Source organism: Balaenoptera musculus, chromosome 7 (assembly GCF_009873245.2).
Source record: "Balaenoptera musculus isolate JJ_BM4_2016_0621 chromosome 7, mBalMus1.pri.v3, whole genome shotgun sequence".
NCBI classification, from domain to species: Eukaryota; Metazoa; Chordata; class Mammalia; order Artiodactyla; family Balaenopteridae; genus Balaenoptera; species Balaenoptera musculus.
Genome location: NC_045791.1, coordinates 79,325,338 through 79,341,465, shown reverse-complemented (window position 1 = coordinate 79,341,465; position 16,128 = coordinate 79,325,338). Strand labels below are relative to the sequence as shown.

The window sequence follows — 16,128 nt, the reverse complement described above, 5'->3', positions numbered from 1 at the left end:
AAGGGGGTTAAATGAGCCTGTCACTTCAAGGAGAACAACTGACAGTATTTGTTGCCAATGATAAAATCTGAATTTTTAAGCAAAAATTAAAATGTGGAAAACGTGTCTATCACTGCAACCTTGGCATTTTTCCAATATTTAAAGACTTTCTGATGAGATTGGTGATGATTTAATGTGCTTTTTGATACAATAAAATGTATCAACATTTGGAAGATCTGCATAATTCACTGAACCAGTATTTTTCATATGTCCAATTCACACGTTATAAAATCATGCATAGGTTTAAAAAAAATCTATTCAAAGTGTAGGAAAGACCAGTGAATTTTAATGTAACGGGATACAAAGACTTTGATGTAGTTTCAGATTCCACATTTTAGCTACTCTTTAAGAAACTACCACTTAACAAGTTTTGGTATAGTTTCAAAGGAGAATATCCACAATTATATGAAATGGCTATTAAAATCCTCCTCCCTTTTCTGACTATATATCTTTAAAAAGCAAGATTTTCTTCATTTATTTCAAATAAAGAATCTTAACAGATTAAATGCAGTGGCAGATATGAAAATCCAGCCGTCATCTTTTAAGTCAGATATTAAAGAGGTTGGAAAAGATGTAGAACAATGTCACTTTTCTCATGAAACATTTTTTTGTTTTGGAAATTTTAGTTATTTTTCATTAAAAGTGTTATTGTATTTGAAGTGAGTTTATAAAGATTTAAAGTTTTTTAAACTTTATTTTCTGATATGGTAAATATCAGGAGATAATAACCCACATAAGCAAAACAGAGGGATCCCGAGACCAAAACCCCTGAGAATTCCTGTCCTGTCCTGAGTTCTCTGCTGCTGTCCTCACTGATAACTGTCAGTGTATATTTCTTTTCCCCTTGAGTTCTTCCCCTATTTCATATGTACCTGTATGTGGTAGGATTTTCTGGAACTAGTCTTCTTTTTCCTCAGCTCCCTTTAGTGTACCATATCTGTTCTTAGGCTGGCTTCCCTCCCTAAATTATTACTACATATCTAAAGCACACTGAGGCTACAAATTCTGGACAATTGTTTTATATTCTTTTTTCCCTCCTTAATTATTGGCCTCTAGACATCTCCAGAATACCAGAAACTGCAGGATTCCAGTTCTTGTTATGAGTCTCTTGCTCTCCATCTCGGCAGGAAAAGGAAGGAAGCAGAATACACACTGGGTTTCTGGAAGACCTTTCCTGGAAAAATGACGGTAAACCGTGCCAATTGTTGATATCCCAGAAAACAGCAGGCTTATCCATAACAGCTGCCATAATTTTCTCGGTTTCTCACTTATTTATGGTAATAATGCTTCAATGACCCCTTTTCTAAGGGCAGCTAAGGACCACAGCAGTGGGGGCTTTAAATATCAACACCTTCCCTCATGGCTAGGAATCCTTTCTGAATATGTCTCTCTCTCTTTTGTTTGTTCCTATCTTTTTATTTTCCTTTGAGCACTGATTTTGTGAAATGTCTGGATCCCATCTGAATTTAGGTTTAACACCAAACTAAGCTATGACCAACAAATTCTCCTAAATGTGATTTGTACTTTTTCATCTTCTCTTTGCAGAAAATAATTTTGATACTTCAATTTTGTATTTGTTTTTAATCCCAGGATTCCTTGAGGAAGCCAGAGCGTCGACTGCTGTGTGAGAGCAGTAACCGGGCCCTGTCTCTGCAGCATGCTGGGAGGTTTTCTGTGAATTGGTTCATTCTCTTTAATGATGCCCTAGTCCATGCCCAGGTAGGCTGGATTCCTAACCTTAAAAGAGGCCCTGGAAGGTGCAGTACTATGAGTATTTAATTAATCGTAGTATCAGTTTATTTTACAAACTATTGTGATTTTACTGAAACTCTTGAGTAAAAGAGACTGTTTAGCTTGCTTTTGTGGTACTGGCCAGATTTCAGGGAGCTTTTTTAGTTTCCAACTTGAAAATGAGTGTCAGCCATCTGAAGGGGTCCTTGCAGCAGACATGGCGAGACCATTGGGGTTAGTTATGTTATGGGGACTATGTGGCTGAGGTGGACTTAACCGTTTGAAAGGGGTTCTGCAGCAGTGACCCCAGGGCCCACATGGGCTTTCTCAGATGTGTCTCCATGTTCTTTGTTTCAGTTCTCCACACACCATGTTTTCCCTTTGGCCACACTGTGGGCAGAGCCACTTTCTGAAGAAGCTGGTGGTGTGTAAGTGTCCCCCCAACCTCATTCCCTTCCTCTGTTACTTACCCAGTTTGTTTCCTTAGACATGAATAAAATGGGGAGGCTCAGGAGGCCTCCCCATTCTGCACAAGAAGGCTTACCCTCCCAGCACGTAGGTAGTAAGTGCCCTGCTGGGAAGAACATGACAAATCATGACAAGTGGTGGAAGGGCTTCTCCATTGTTCTCATCCCCATTGTTTAACCCAGAGAAATAACTGTGTCCTTTTCCCACCGTGGGAACCACACCCAGGGCATTGAATATATTTAAATTTAATTGACTTCTGATCCCTTTGAAATAAACAAGTTGCTTTTCATATTTGAGGATTGATGTTGTAATGACAGGTTGTCATACTTACTGATCTTTATCATTGTGAACGTTTTAGGAATGGCCTAAAGATAACTACACCTGAGGAGCAGTTCACTCTCATTTCATCAACACCCCAGGAAAAGGTTAGTCCATCATGGTATTTTCTTTCCATCTTTGGCCTGGCTCTTTCTGTCTTGCCTAATGATCCATAATTACGCCTGATAAATCGTCATTAAACCAAGACTGTAGAATTTCGTTGTTGCTGTTGTTGTTCTTTATTTTATTTTATTTTTTTATACAGCAGTTTCTTATTAGTTATCTATTTTATACATATTGGTGTATACATGTCAATCCGAGTCTCCCATTTCATCACACCACCACCACCACTTTCCCCCCTTGGTGTCCATACGTTTGTTCTCTACATCTGTGTCTCTATTTCTGCCTTGCAAACTGGTTCATCTGTACCATTTTTCTAGATTCCACATATATGCATTTATATATGATATTTGTTTTTCTCTTTCTGACTTAGTTCACTCTGTATGACAGTCTCTGAGTCCATCCACATCTCTACAAATGACCCAATTTCTTTCCTTTTTATGGCTGAGTAATATTCCATTGTATATATGTACCACATCTTCTTTATCCATGCGTCTGTCGATGGGCATTTAGGTTGCTTCCATGTCCTGGCTATTGTAAATAGTGCTGCAATGAACATTGGGGTGCATCTGTCTTTTTGAGTTATGGTTTTCTCTGGGTATATGCTCAGTAGTGTGATTGCTGGGTCATACAGTAATTCTATTTTTAGTTTTTTAAGGAACCTCCATACTGTTCTCCATGGTGGCTGTACCAATTTACATTCCCACCAACAGTGCAAGAGGGTTCCCTTTTCTCCACACCCTCTCCAGCATTTGTTTGTAGATTTTTTGATGATGGGCATTCTGACCAGTGTGAGGTGATACCTCATTGTAGTTTTGATTTGCATTTCTATTTTGGAGATTAATTCTTTGTCCATTGATTCATTTGCAAATATTTTCTCCCATTCTGAGGGTTGTCTTTTCATCTTGTTTATAGTTTCCTTTGCTTTGCAAAAGCTTTTAAGTTTCATTAAGTCCCATTTGTTTATTTTGTTTTTATTTCCATTACTCTAGGAGGTGGGTCAAAAAAGATCTTGCTGTGATTTATGTTAAAGAGTGTTCTTCCTATGTTTTCCTCTAAGAGTTTTATAGTGTCCGGTCTTACACTTAGGTCTTTAATCCATTTGGAGTTTATTTTTGTGTATGGTGTTAGGGAGTGTTCTAAGTTCATTCTTTTACATGTAGCTGTCCACTTATTGAAGAGACTGTCTTTTCTCCATTGTATGTCCTTGCCTCCTTTGTCATAGATTAGTTGACCATAGGTGTGTGGGTTTATCTCTGGGCTTTCTATCCTGTTCCATTGATCTATATTTCTGTTTTTGTGCAAGTACCATATTGTCTTGGTTACTGTAGCTTTGTAGCATAATTTGAAGTCAGGGAGCCTGATTCCTCCAGCTCCATTTTTCTTTCTCAAGATTGCTTTGGCTATTCCAGGTCTTTTGGGTCTCCATACAAATTTAAAAATTTTTTGTTCTAATTCTGTAAAAAATGCCATTGGTAATTTGATAGGGATTGCATTGAATCTTTAGATTCCTTTGGGTAGTACAGTCATTTTCACAATATTGATTCTTCCAATCCAAGACCATGGTATACCTCTCCATCTGTTTGTGTCATCTTTGATTTCTTTCAACAGTGTCTTATAGTTATCTGCGTACAGGTCTTTTGTCTCCCTAGGTAGGTTTATTCCTAGGTATTTCATTCTTTTTGTTGCAGTGGTGAATGGGATTGTTGCCTTAATTTCTCTTTCTGATCTTTCGTTGTTAGTGTATAGGAATAGAAAAGATTTCTGTGCATTAATTTTGTATCCTGCCACTTTACCAAATTCATTGATTAGCTCTAGTAGTTTTCTGGTGGCATCTTTAGCATTCTGTATGTATGGTATGTCATCTGCAAACAGTGACAGTTTTACTTTTTCTTTTTCCAATTTGTATTCCTTTTATTTCTTTTTCTTCTCTGATTGCTGTGGCTAGGACTTCCAAAACTATGGTGAATAAGAGTGGCGAGAGTGGACATCCTTGTCTTGTTCCTGATCTTAGAGGAAATGCTTTCAGTTTTTCACCATTGAGAAAGATGTTTGCTGTGGGTTTGTCATATATGGCCTTTATTTTGTTGAGGTAGGTTCCCTCTGTGCCCACTTTCTGGAGAGTTTTTATCATAAATGTGTGTTGAATTTTGTCAAAAGCTTTTTCTGAATCTATTGAGATGATCATATGTTTTTTCTTCAATATGTTACTATGGTGTATCACATTGATTGATTTGTGTACATTGAAGAATCCTTGCATCCCTGGGATAAATCCCACTTGATCATGGTGTATGATCTTTTTCATATGTTGTTGGATTCTGTTTGCTAGTATTTTGTTGAGGATTTTTGCATCTATATTCATCAGGGATATTCATCTGTAATTTTCTTTTTTTGTAGTATCTTTGGTTTTGGTATCAGGGTGATGGTGGCCTCATACAATGAGTTTGGGATTGTTCCTTCCTCTACAATTTTTTTTTTTTTTTTCAGGAGGGAAATGGTACTTTTACTTTTTTTTTGTTTCTTTGTTTTTTTATACTGCAGGTTCTTATTAGGCATCCATTTTATACACATCAGTGTATACATGTCAGTCCCAATCGCCCAATTCAGCACACCACCATCCCCACCCCACCGCAGTTTTCCCCCCTTGGTGTCCATATGTCCATTCTCTACATCTGTGTCTCAACTTCTGCCCTGCAAACCGGTTCATCTGTACCATTTTTCTAGGTTCCACATACATGCGTTAATATACGATATTTGTTTTTCTCTTTCTGACTTACTTCACTCTGTATGACAGTCTCTAGATCCATCCACTTCTCAACAAATGACTCAATTTCATTCCTTTTTATGGCTGAGTAATATTCCATTGTATATATGTACCACAACTTCTTTATCCATTCGTCTGTTGATGGGCATTTAGGTTGCTTCCATGACCTGGCTATTGTAAATAGTGCTGCAATGAACATTCGGGTGCATGTGTCCTTTTGAATTACGGTTTTCTCAGGGTATATGCCCAGTAGTGGGATTGCTGGGTCATATGGTAATTCTATTTTTAGTTTTTTAAGGAAACTCCATATTGTTCTCCATAGTGGCTGTATCAATTTACATTCCCACCAACAGTGCAAGAGGGTTCCCTTTTCTCCACACCCTCTCCAGCATTTGTTGATTGTAGATTTTCTGATAATGCCCATTCTAACAGGAGTGAGGTGATACCTCATTGTAGTTTTGATTTGTATTTCTCTAATAATTAGTGATGTTGAGCATCTTTTCATGTGCTTCATGGCCGTCTGTATGTCTTCTTTGGAGAAATGTCTATTTAGGTCTTCTGCCCATTTTTGGATTGGGGTGTTTGTTTCTTTAATATGAGCTGAATGAGCTGTTTATATATTTTGGAGATTAATCCTTTGTCCGTTGATTCGTTTGCAAATATTTTCTCCCATTCTGAGGGTTGTCTTTTCGTCTTGTTTATGGTTTCCTTTGCTGTGCAAAAGCTTTGAAGTTTCATTAGGTCCCATTTGTTTATTTTTGTTTTTATTTCCATTACTCTAGGAGGTGGATCAAAAAAGATCTTGCTGTGATTTATGTCAAAGAGTGTTCTTCCTATGTTTTCCTCTAAGAGTTTTATAGTGTCCAGTCTTATATTTAGGTCTCTAATCCATTATGAGTTTATTTTTGTGTATGGTGTTAGGGAGTAATCTAATTTCATTCTTTTACCTATAGGTGTCCAGTTTTCCCAGCACCACTTATTGAAGAGACTGTCTTTTCTCCATTGTATATCTTTGCCTCCTTTGTCATAGATTAGTTGACCATAGGTGCGTGGGTTAATCTCTGGGCTTTCTATCTTGTTCCATTGATCTATGTTTCTGTTTTTGTGCCAGTACCATATTGTCTTGATTACTGTAGCTTTGTAGTATAGTCTGAAGTCAGGGAGTCGGATTCCTCCAGCTCCATTTTTTTCCCCTCAAGACTGCTTTGGCTATTCGGGGTCTTTTGTGTCTCCATACAAATTTTAAGATGATTTGTTCTAGCTCTGTAAATAATGCCATTGGTAATTTGATAGGGATTGCATTGAATCTGTAGATTGCTTTGGGTAGTATACTCATTTTCACAATGTTGATTCTTCCAATCCAAGAACATGGTATATCTCTCCATCTGTTGGTATCATCTTTAATTTCTTTCTTCAGTGTCTTATAGTTTTCTGCATACAGGTCTTTTGTCTCCCTAGGTAGGTTTATTCCTAGGTATTTTATTCTTTTTGTTGCAATGGTAAATGGGAGTGTTTCCATAATTTCTCTTTCAGATTTTTCATCATTAGTGTTTAGGAATGCAAGAGATTTCTGTGCATTAATTTTGTATCCTGCAACTTTACTTATTCATTAATTAGCTCTAGCAGTTTTCTGGTGGCAGTTTTAGGATTTTCTATGTATAGTATCATGTCATCCGCAAACAGTGACAGTTTTACTTCTTCTTTTCCAACTTTTATTCCTTTAATTTCTTTTTCTTCTCTGATTGCCGTGGCTAGGACTTCCAGAACTATGTTGAATAATAGTGGTGAGAGTGGACATCCTTGTCTCGTTCCTGATCTTAGAGGAAATGCTTTCAGTTTTTCACCATTGAGAATGATGTTTGCTGTGGGTTTGTCATATATGCCCTTTGTTATATTGAGGTAGGTTCCCTCTATGCCCACTTTCTGGAGAGTTTTTATCATAAATGGGTGTTGAATTTTGTCAAAAACTTTTTCTGCATCTATTGAGATGATCATATGGTTTTTATTCTTCAATTTGTTAATATGGTGTATCACACTGATTGATTTGCGTATATTGAAGAATCCTTGCATCCCTGGGATAAATCCCACTTGATCGTGGTGTATGATCCTTTTAATGTGTTGTTGGATTCTGTTTGCTAGTATTTTGTTGAGGATTTTTGCATCTATATTCATCAGTGATATTGGTCTGTAATTTTCTTTTTTTGTAGTATCTTTGGTTTTGGTATCAGGGTGATGGTGGCCGTGTAGAATGAGTTTGGGATTGTTCCTTCCTCTACAATTTTTAGAAGAGTTTGAGAAGGATGGGTGTTAGCTCTTCTCTGAATGTTTGGTAGAATTCACCTGTGAAGCCATCTGGTCCTGGACTTTTGTTTGTTGCAAGATTTTTTTTTTTTTTTTTTTTTTTGAGAGTTGATTCTTTCTGGGACCTTGAAGAGGTGCTGTGGGTTTTTTTTGTTTGTTTTTTTTTTTTTGCTTTTAAAAAAAAATTATTTATTTATTTATGGCTGTGTTGGGTCTTCGTTTCTGTGCAAGGGCTTTCTCTAGTTGCGGCAAGTGGGGGCCACTCTTCATCACGGTGCACGGGCCTCTCACTATCACGGCCTCTCTTGTTGCAGAGCACAGGCTCCAGGCGCGCAGGCTCAGTAGTTGTGGCTCACAGGCCTAGTTGCTCCGTGGCATGTGCGATCTTCCCAGACCAGGGCTCGAACCCGTGTCCCTTGCATTGGCAGGCAGATTCTCAACCACTGTGCCGCCAGGGAAGCCCTGTTGAAAGATTTTTAATCACAGTTTCAATTTCATTACTTGTGATTGGTCTGTTCATATTTTCTATTTCTTCATGGTTCAGTCTTGGAAGGTTATACCTTTCTAAGAATTTGTCCTTTTCTTCCATGTTGTCCATTTTATTGGCATAAAGTGGCTTGTAGTACTCTCTTACAATGCTTTGTACTTCTGCGGTGTCTGTTGTAACTTCTCCTTTTTCATTTCTAATTTTATTGATTTGAGTCCTCTCCCTCTTTTTCTTGGTTTATCAATTTTGTTTATCTTCTCAAAGAACCAGCTTTTAGTTTTATTTATCTTTGCTATTGTTTTCTTTGTTTCTGTTTCATTTATTTGTGCTCTGATCTTTATGATTTCTTTCCTTCTACATAACTTTGGGTTTTGTTTGTTCTTGTTTCTCTAGTTCCTTTAGGTGTAAGGTTAGATTTTTTTTTTGGCAATTCAAATTTTTTTATTTAAAGTTATTATAAAATATTGGTTATATTCCCTGTGCTATACAACATATACTTGTAGTTTATTTATTTTATACATAGTAGTTTGTACCTCTTAATCCCCTACCCTTACCTTGCCACTTCCCCCTTCCCTCTCCCCACTGGTAACCACTAGTTTGTTTGGTTAGATTGTTTATTTGAGATTTTTCTTGTTTCTTGAGGTAGGATTGTAATGCTATAAACTTCTCTCTTAGAACTGCTTTTGCTGCATCGCGTAGGTTTTGGATTGTCGTGTTTTCATTGTCGTTTGTCTCTAAGTATTTTTTGATTTCCTCTTTGATTTCTTTAATGATCTCTTGGTTATTTAGTAACGTATTGTTTAGCCTCCATGTGTTTGTGTTTTTTCCGTTTTTTTCCCTGTAATTTATTTCTAATCTCATAGCATTGTGGTCGGAAAAGATGCTTGATATGATTTCAATTTTCTTAAATCTACTAAGGCTTGATTTGTGACCCAAGATGTGGTCTATCCTGGAGAATGTTCTGTGTGCACTTGAGAAGAAAGTGTAATATGCTGTTTTTGGATGGAATGCCCTATAAATATCGATTAAGTCTATCTGGTCTATTTTGTCATTTAAAGCTTGTTTTTCCTTATTAATTTTCTGTCTGGAAGATCTGTCCATTGGGGTAAGTGACCTGTTAAAGTCCCCCACTATTATTGTGTTACTGTCAATTTCCTCTTTTATAGCTGTTAGCAGTTGCCTTACGTATTGAGGTGCTCCTATGTTGGGTGCATATATATTTATAATTGTTATATCTTTCTCTTGGATTGATCCCTTGATCATTATGTAGTGTCTTTCCTTGTCTCTTGTAACATTCTTTGATTTAAAGTCTATTTTATCTGATATGAGTATTGCTACTCCAGCTTTCTTTTGATTTCCATTTGCATGGAATATCTTTTTCCATCCCCTCACTTTCAGTCTATATGTGTCCCTAGGTCTGAAGTGGGTCTCTTGTAGACAGCATATATATGGGTCTTGTTTTTGTATCCATTCAGCAAGCCTGTGTCTTTTGGTTGGAGCATTTAATCCATTCACATTCAAGGTATTTATCGATACATATGTTCCTATTACCATTTTCTTAATTGTTTTGTTTTTATAGGTCCTTTTTTTAAAAATTAATTTATTTAATTTATTTATTTTAGGCTGCATTGGGTCTTTGTTGCTGCATGCGGGCTTTCTGTAGTTGTGGCGAGCGGGGGCTACTCTTCCTTGTGGTGCGCGGGCTTCTCGTTGCAGTGGCTTCTCTTGTTGCAGAGCATGGCCTCTAGGTGCATGGGCTTCAGTAGTTGTGGCACGTGGGCTCAGTAGTTGTGGCTCATGGGCTCCAGAGCGCAGGCTCAGTAGTTGTAGCGCAAGGGCTTAGTTGCTCCGCGACATGTGGCATCTTCCCAGACCAGGGCTTGAACCTGTGTCCCCTGCATTGGCAGGCAGATTTTTAACCACTGCGCCACCAGGGAAGCCCTGTAGTTCCTTTTCTTCTCTTGTGTTTCCCACTTAGAGAAGTTCCTTTGGCATTTGTTGTAGAGCTGGTTTGGTGGTGCTGAATTCACTTAGCTTTTCTTGTCTGTAAAGCTTTTGATTTCTCCATCGAATCTGAATGAGATCCTTGCCGGGTAGAATAATCTTGGTTGTAGTTTCTTCCCTTTCACCACTTTAAATATATCGTGCCACTCCCTCTGGCTTGTAGGGTTTCTGCTGAGAAATCAGCTGTTAACCTTATGGGAGTTCCCTTGTATGTTATTTGTCATTTTTCCCTTGTGGCTTTTAATTATTTTTCTTTGTCTTTAATTTTTGTGAATTTGATTACTATGTGTCTCAGCCTGTTTCTTCTTGGGTTTATCCTGCCTGGGACTCTCTGTGCTTCCTGGACTTGGGTGGCTATTTCCTTTCCCATGATAGGGAAATTTTTGACTATAATCTCTTCAAATATTTTCTCGGGTCCTTTCTCTCTCTCTCCTCCTTCTGGGACCCCTATAATGCAAATGTTCGTGTGTTTAATGTTGTCCCAGAGGTCTCTTAGACTGTCTTCATTTGTTTTCATTCTTTTTTCTTTATTCTCTTCCGTGGCAGTGAATTCCACCATTCTGTCTTACAGGTCACTTATCCATTCTTCTGCCTCAGTTATTCTGCTATTGATTCCTTCTAGTGTATGTTTCATTTCAGTTATTGTGTTGTTCATCTCTGTTTGTTTGTTCTTTAATTCTTCTAGGTGTTTGTTCTTTAATTCTTCTAGGTCTTTGTTAAACATTTCTTGCATCTTCTCGATCTTTGCCTCCATTCTTTTTCCAAGGTCCTGGATCATCCTATCATTATTCTGAATTCTTTTCTTGAAGGTTGCCTATCTCCACTTTATTTAGTTGTTTTTCTGGGGTTTTATCTTGTTCCTTCATCTGGTACATAGTCCTCTGCCTTTTTATTTTTTCTATCTTTCTGTGAATGTGGTTTTTGTTCCATAGGCTGCAGGATTGTAGTTCTTCTTGCTTCTCTGTTGTTGTTTTAGTGCAGCAATTTAAAACATAAAGCAGTTTATTTCAAGAGCCAATCAGTATTACTCAATAAGGAGAGTATTAGGAGTCAGAAGTTTTTTCACACCAAGGAAAGCTAGCAGGATTTAAAGCGGTGCTTGATGAGTTGTTGCCTTAAGCTTACTGAAATTTACTTTTTGCTCCTAGACAAAGTGGCTCCGGGCTATAAGCCAAGCTGTGGATCAGGCTTTGAGGGGGACGTTTGATTTTCCATCTTATGGAAGTGGCAGCAGTATTCAAAGGCAGGAACCACCCATTTCACGCAGTGCCAAATATACTTTTTACAAGGATCCTCGCCTAAAGGATGCAACCTATGATGGACGCTGGCTTTCAGGGAAACCTCATGGCAGGTGAGAATGTTTACAGTTGGATTTATGCCTGGAGTCAGGATGGTAGTCTAATTACTGCAAAAGTACTGATTATCAGGAACATTAATTGACATGTATTATTCTTTACTTATGCATTGCAGAGGGGTTTTGAAGTGGCCAGATGGAAAGATGTATTCTGGCATGTTCAGGAATGGCTTGGAAGATGGGTAAGAACTTCGTGAACATGAGTGTAAATTCAACTACAGACTTAAATTATGTTATTTTGTGTTTAGAGTTATCTTCAAGACAGTTAGTAGAATTTTGTTTTGTGCTTTTGGAAGTGGATTAGGACTTATAATGCACATGTATGAACATGAAGAGAGCTAGGAATCCAGGGTGCAGCCTTGATTTGTCTAGAATGAATCACTTACCTTGACAGCTGTGTTACCTCAAGTTACACAGCTTACATCTGTTGACGTGGAACTGTGTTTTCTATCCATTTCTTAGTTGTAAAGACTGAGGACCTTGGGTAATGTTGATGTTGAGATTGTTGATATAGAAGTGCCCCCTTTACACAAAGGACATAGAGAAATTTTCCTTTCAGTAGCTTTAATTCATCTTTAATTTCTGTGATCTGTTGAGGGGGAAATCTTCTAAATGATATTGTATCCTAATGGTACTCAAATGACACTATTTTTATATAAACTTATGTTTTCTAACACTGTAAATATATGGCAGTGAAGTATTTTGTATCATGTTAGAGAACTGATATATTTTACTATATCAAAAGATTATTATATAAATTGTGTAGGTGATTTTTTTTGTGTGTGATAATATAAAGTTTTATGATGTCTTTTAATCTCCATTTAATAGAATTTCAGAATGAGAAGAGACTTGAGATAATCTGATTTACCCCCCTTATTACACAGATGAGGGAGCTGGGTACCTGGACTTACCCAAGGTGATGCAGCTAATTAGTGGCGGAAATAGGCCTAAACCACAGGTTTTCTGTTTTTCACTGGACTTGGGATAAAACACCTAATTGCTCTGTGTAGTGGTGTTGATGTCCCACTCCTCTAAGACTTGCCACATAGCTTAGGTAATAGATAACAGCTTAAACCAAGACCCCATTTACCCCTTTCCTCCTCTAGGTATCAACAGATCTTTTCTCTGTTCTTGTTATATTTGCCAGTGTATACACATAAAAGGTGAATATGGCATAATGCATCTTAAGATGTTTTTATTCCCCTTGGCAGGTATGGAGAATACAGAATCCCAAACAAAGCACTGAACAAAGAAGACCATTATGTGGGCCATTGGAAAGAAGGAAAAATGTGTGGTCAAGGAGTCTATAGGTAATAGCATTAGAAATGTTGCTGGACTGGTTGGTGTTGCTTTTTCAAAGAATCATTTAAACCTAAATGTTTGTGTAGCCAAATTTTCCAAGCAGTAAGTTTTGTTTATTCTTCTTATGACTGAAACTATATAGAACTATATAGAGTCTTCTTTAAAAGAACAACCTCTCATCTATCACAAGATGAAAATATTAGGTTATTATTTAGTTCTTCACAAAACTGTGTAAGCCTTGTAAACCATAACTTTCTCATAGAATCTCCTAAATACCTTGCTTGTAAATTTATCTTATATTTACTGCATGATTCTGATATGGACAAAGCCTGTCATTCTTTCAGAGATGACTCATTATTTCATTTTCCTGTAAGGGACTAAATACACATTTTTCCCCATGTTAACACAAAATACCACCCACAACATCTTCAACTTCTTAGACTCAGTCATTCAAAAATGAGATTTTTATAACCAAAGCAATCTTGAGAAAGAAAAACGGAGCTGGAGGAATCAGGCTCCTGGACTTCAGACTATATTACAAAGCTACAGTAATCAAGACAGTATGGTACTGGCACAAAAACAGAAATATAGATCAATGGTACAGGATGGAAAGCCCAGAGACAAACCCACACACATATGGTCACCTAATCTATGACAAAGGAGGCAAGAACATACAATGGAGAAAAGACAGCCTCTTCAATAAGTGGTGCTGGGAAAACTGGACAGCTACATGTAAAAGAATGAAATTAGAACACTCCCTAACACCATACACAAACATAAACTCAAAATGGATTAAAGACCTAAATGTAAGGCCAGACACTATCAAACTCTTAGAGGAAAACATAGGCAGAACACTCTATGACATAAATCACAGCAAGATCCTTTTTGACCCACCTCCTAGAGAAATGGAAATAAAAACAAAAATAAACAAATGGGACCTAATGAAACTTCAAAGCTTTTGCACAGCAAAGGAAACTATAAACAAGACGAAAAGACAACCCTCAGAATGGGAGAAAATGTTTGCAAATGAAGCAGCTGACAAAGGATTAATCTCCAAAATCTACAAGCAGCTCATGCAGCTCAATATCAAAAAAATAAACAACCCAATGCAAAAATGGGCAGAAGACCTAAATAGATATTCCTCCAAAGAAGATATACAGATTGCCAACAAACATATGAAAGGATGCTCAACATCACTAATCATTAGAGAAATGCAAATCAAAACTACAATGAGGTATCACCTCACAGCAGTCAGAATGGCCATCATCAAAAAATCTACAAACAATAAATGCTGGAGAGGGTGTGGAGAAAAGGGAACCCTCTTGCTCTGTTGGTGAGAATGTAAATTGATAACAGCCACTGTGGAGAACAATATGGAGGTTCCTCAAAAAACTAAAAATAGAATTACCATATGACCCAGCAATGCCACTACTGGGCATATACCCTGAGAAAACCATAATTCAAAAAGAGTCATGTACCAAAATGTTCATTGCAGCTCTATTTACAGTAGCCAGGACATGGAAGCAACCTAATCATCCATCGACAGATGAATGGATAAAGAAGATGTGGCACATATATACAATGGAATATTATTCAGCCATAAAAAGAAACGAAATTGAGTTATTTGTAGTGAGGTGGATGGACCTAGAGTCTGTCATACAGCGTGAACTAAGAAAGAGAAAAACAAATACCATATGCTAACACATACATATGGAATCTAAAAAAAAAAAAGGTTCTGAAGAACCTAGGGGCAGGACAGGAATAAAGACGCAGACGTAGTGGATGGACTTGAGGACACGGGGAGGCGGAAGGGTAAGCTGGGACGAAGTGAGAGAGTGGCATGGATATATATACACTACCAAATGTAAAATAGCTAGCTAGTGGGAAGCAGCTGCATAGCACAGGGAGATCAGCTCGGTGCTTTGTGACCACCTAGAGGGGTGGGATAGGGAGGGTGGGAGGGAGATGCAAGAGAGAGGAGATATGGGGATAGATGTATATGTATAGCTGATTCACTTTGTTATAAAGCAGAAACTAACACACCATTGTAAAGCAGTTATACTCCAATAAAGATGTTTTTAAAAAAAAAAGCCATGAGAAAAAAAAAACAAAAATGAGATTTTTTGATTGGTGAAAAATAGTCATATAAACAAATAATTACAGCTACCAGTGAGACATGAGTATAATTTTGAATTTCCTAAACTTTGTAAAAATGAGCATCAGAACTCAGTGTGCTTGTGATCTTTATTCATTCTTTCTAACCACAGTTACGCCTCTGGTGAAGTTTTTGAAGGCTGTTTTCAAGATAACATGCGTCATGGTCATGGTCTCCTACGAAGTGGAAAGTTGACTTCATCTTCTCCCAGTATGTTCATTGGCCAGTGGGTAATGGATAAGAAAGCAGGATACGGTGTCTTTGATGATATCACTAGGTACAGTACCCTGCTTCTAATCTCACAGTTTAGCGTGAGAGGATAAGATTCCTCTACTTCTCCAAAAACTGATGTTTTTATGAAGGCTGAGCACCTTAATTTGACAGTACTTCGAACATTTTTAATAAGACAGAGTTGTCAGGTGTCATTTTATGCATTTGTTTGTGAACCAAACAACAGGTTACTTCTTTACAAGATCAAGATCATTCAAAATTAACATTGGTACCATTTTCCTTAAAGCTTCACACATAAAAAGCTTTTAGTGTCTCAAAGAGGCTACCAAACCTTTGACTGTTATACAGAGAGAAACCTTTAATGCAGTCAGTAGGTAACAGGAGTAAAAGGTTAGGAGGATCAATGGAAATTCCCTTTTGGGGTCATAGGATAGTATCTAAACACCTTTCTGCCTAGGTCTTCCTATCAGGGTAGAGACTTGTAACCATGCCAGCAACCCAGGAATCAAGCTTGGTTAAATTCAATTAACTTGGGGAGGAATATAGTTCTTTTGCCTCTGTATTTGGTTTGGCCTGATTTGCTTTTGGACTAAATATATACTCTTCTTCTCATATTATTGTCATAATGTGTGATTTAAAAATTTTTGCTGTTATCACTAAAATCCATGATTATTTAACAGGCAGTTTGTACTAATTTTATTTTTTTTAGTGGAGATTAGTAAGATTTCTCGACGTTTCAGTAGGTGAAGAATGAACCTTCTTTTATGATAAATCCCATTTCTTTTAAGTTAGTAAACTTTTGGGTGAGAAAATATTGTGCATAGGTTTGAGCCTACCTTTTGAGTGACTCATTT

General features: G+C 37.4%; 1 protein-coding gene across 7 annotated transcripts in view; it reads left to right on the top strand.

Annotated features, from left to right (window-relative positions):
• Positions 1-16,128, top strand: part of ALS2 (alsin Rho guanine nucleotide exchange factor ALS2) — an 88,652-nt gene that overhangs the window by 53,338 nt on the left and 19,186 nt on the right. For all 7 annotated transcript variants that reach the window (XM_036857367.1, XM_036857362.1, XM_036857364.1 and 4 more), the window contains 8 exons: positions 1,096-1,227; positions 1,630-1,758; positions 2,128-2,198; positions 2,597-2,663; positions 11,381-11,583; positions 11,703-11,768; positions 12,798-12,896; positions 15,156-15,320. In XM_036857367.1, coding sequence (XP_036713262.1) covers positions 1,096-1,227; positions 1,630-1,758; positions 2,128-2,198; positions 2,597-2,663; positions 11,381-11,583; positions 11,703-11,768; positions 12,798-12,896; positions 15,156-15,320 — 932 coding nt within the window. The remainder of the gene's footprint in view (positions 1-1,095; positions 1,228-1,629; positions 1,759-2,127; positions 2,199-2,596; positions 2,664-11,380; positions 11,584-11,702; positions 11,769-12,797; positions 12,897-15,155; positions 15,321-16,128) is intronic.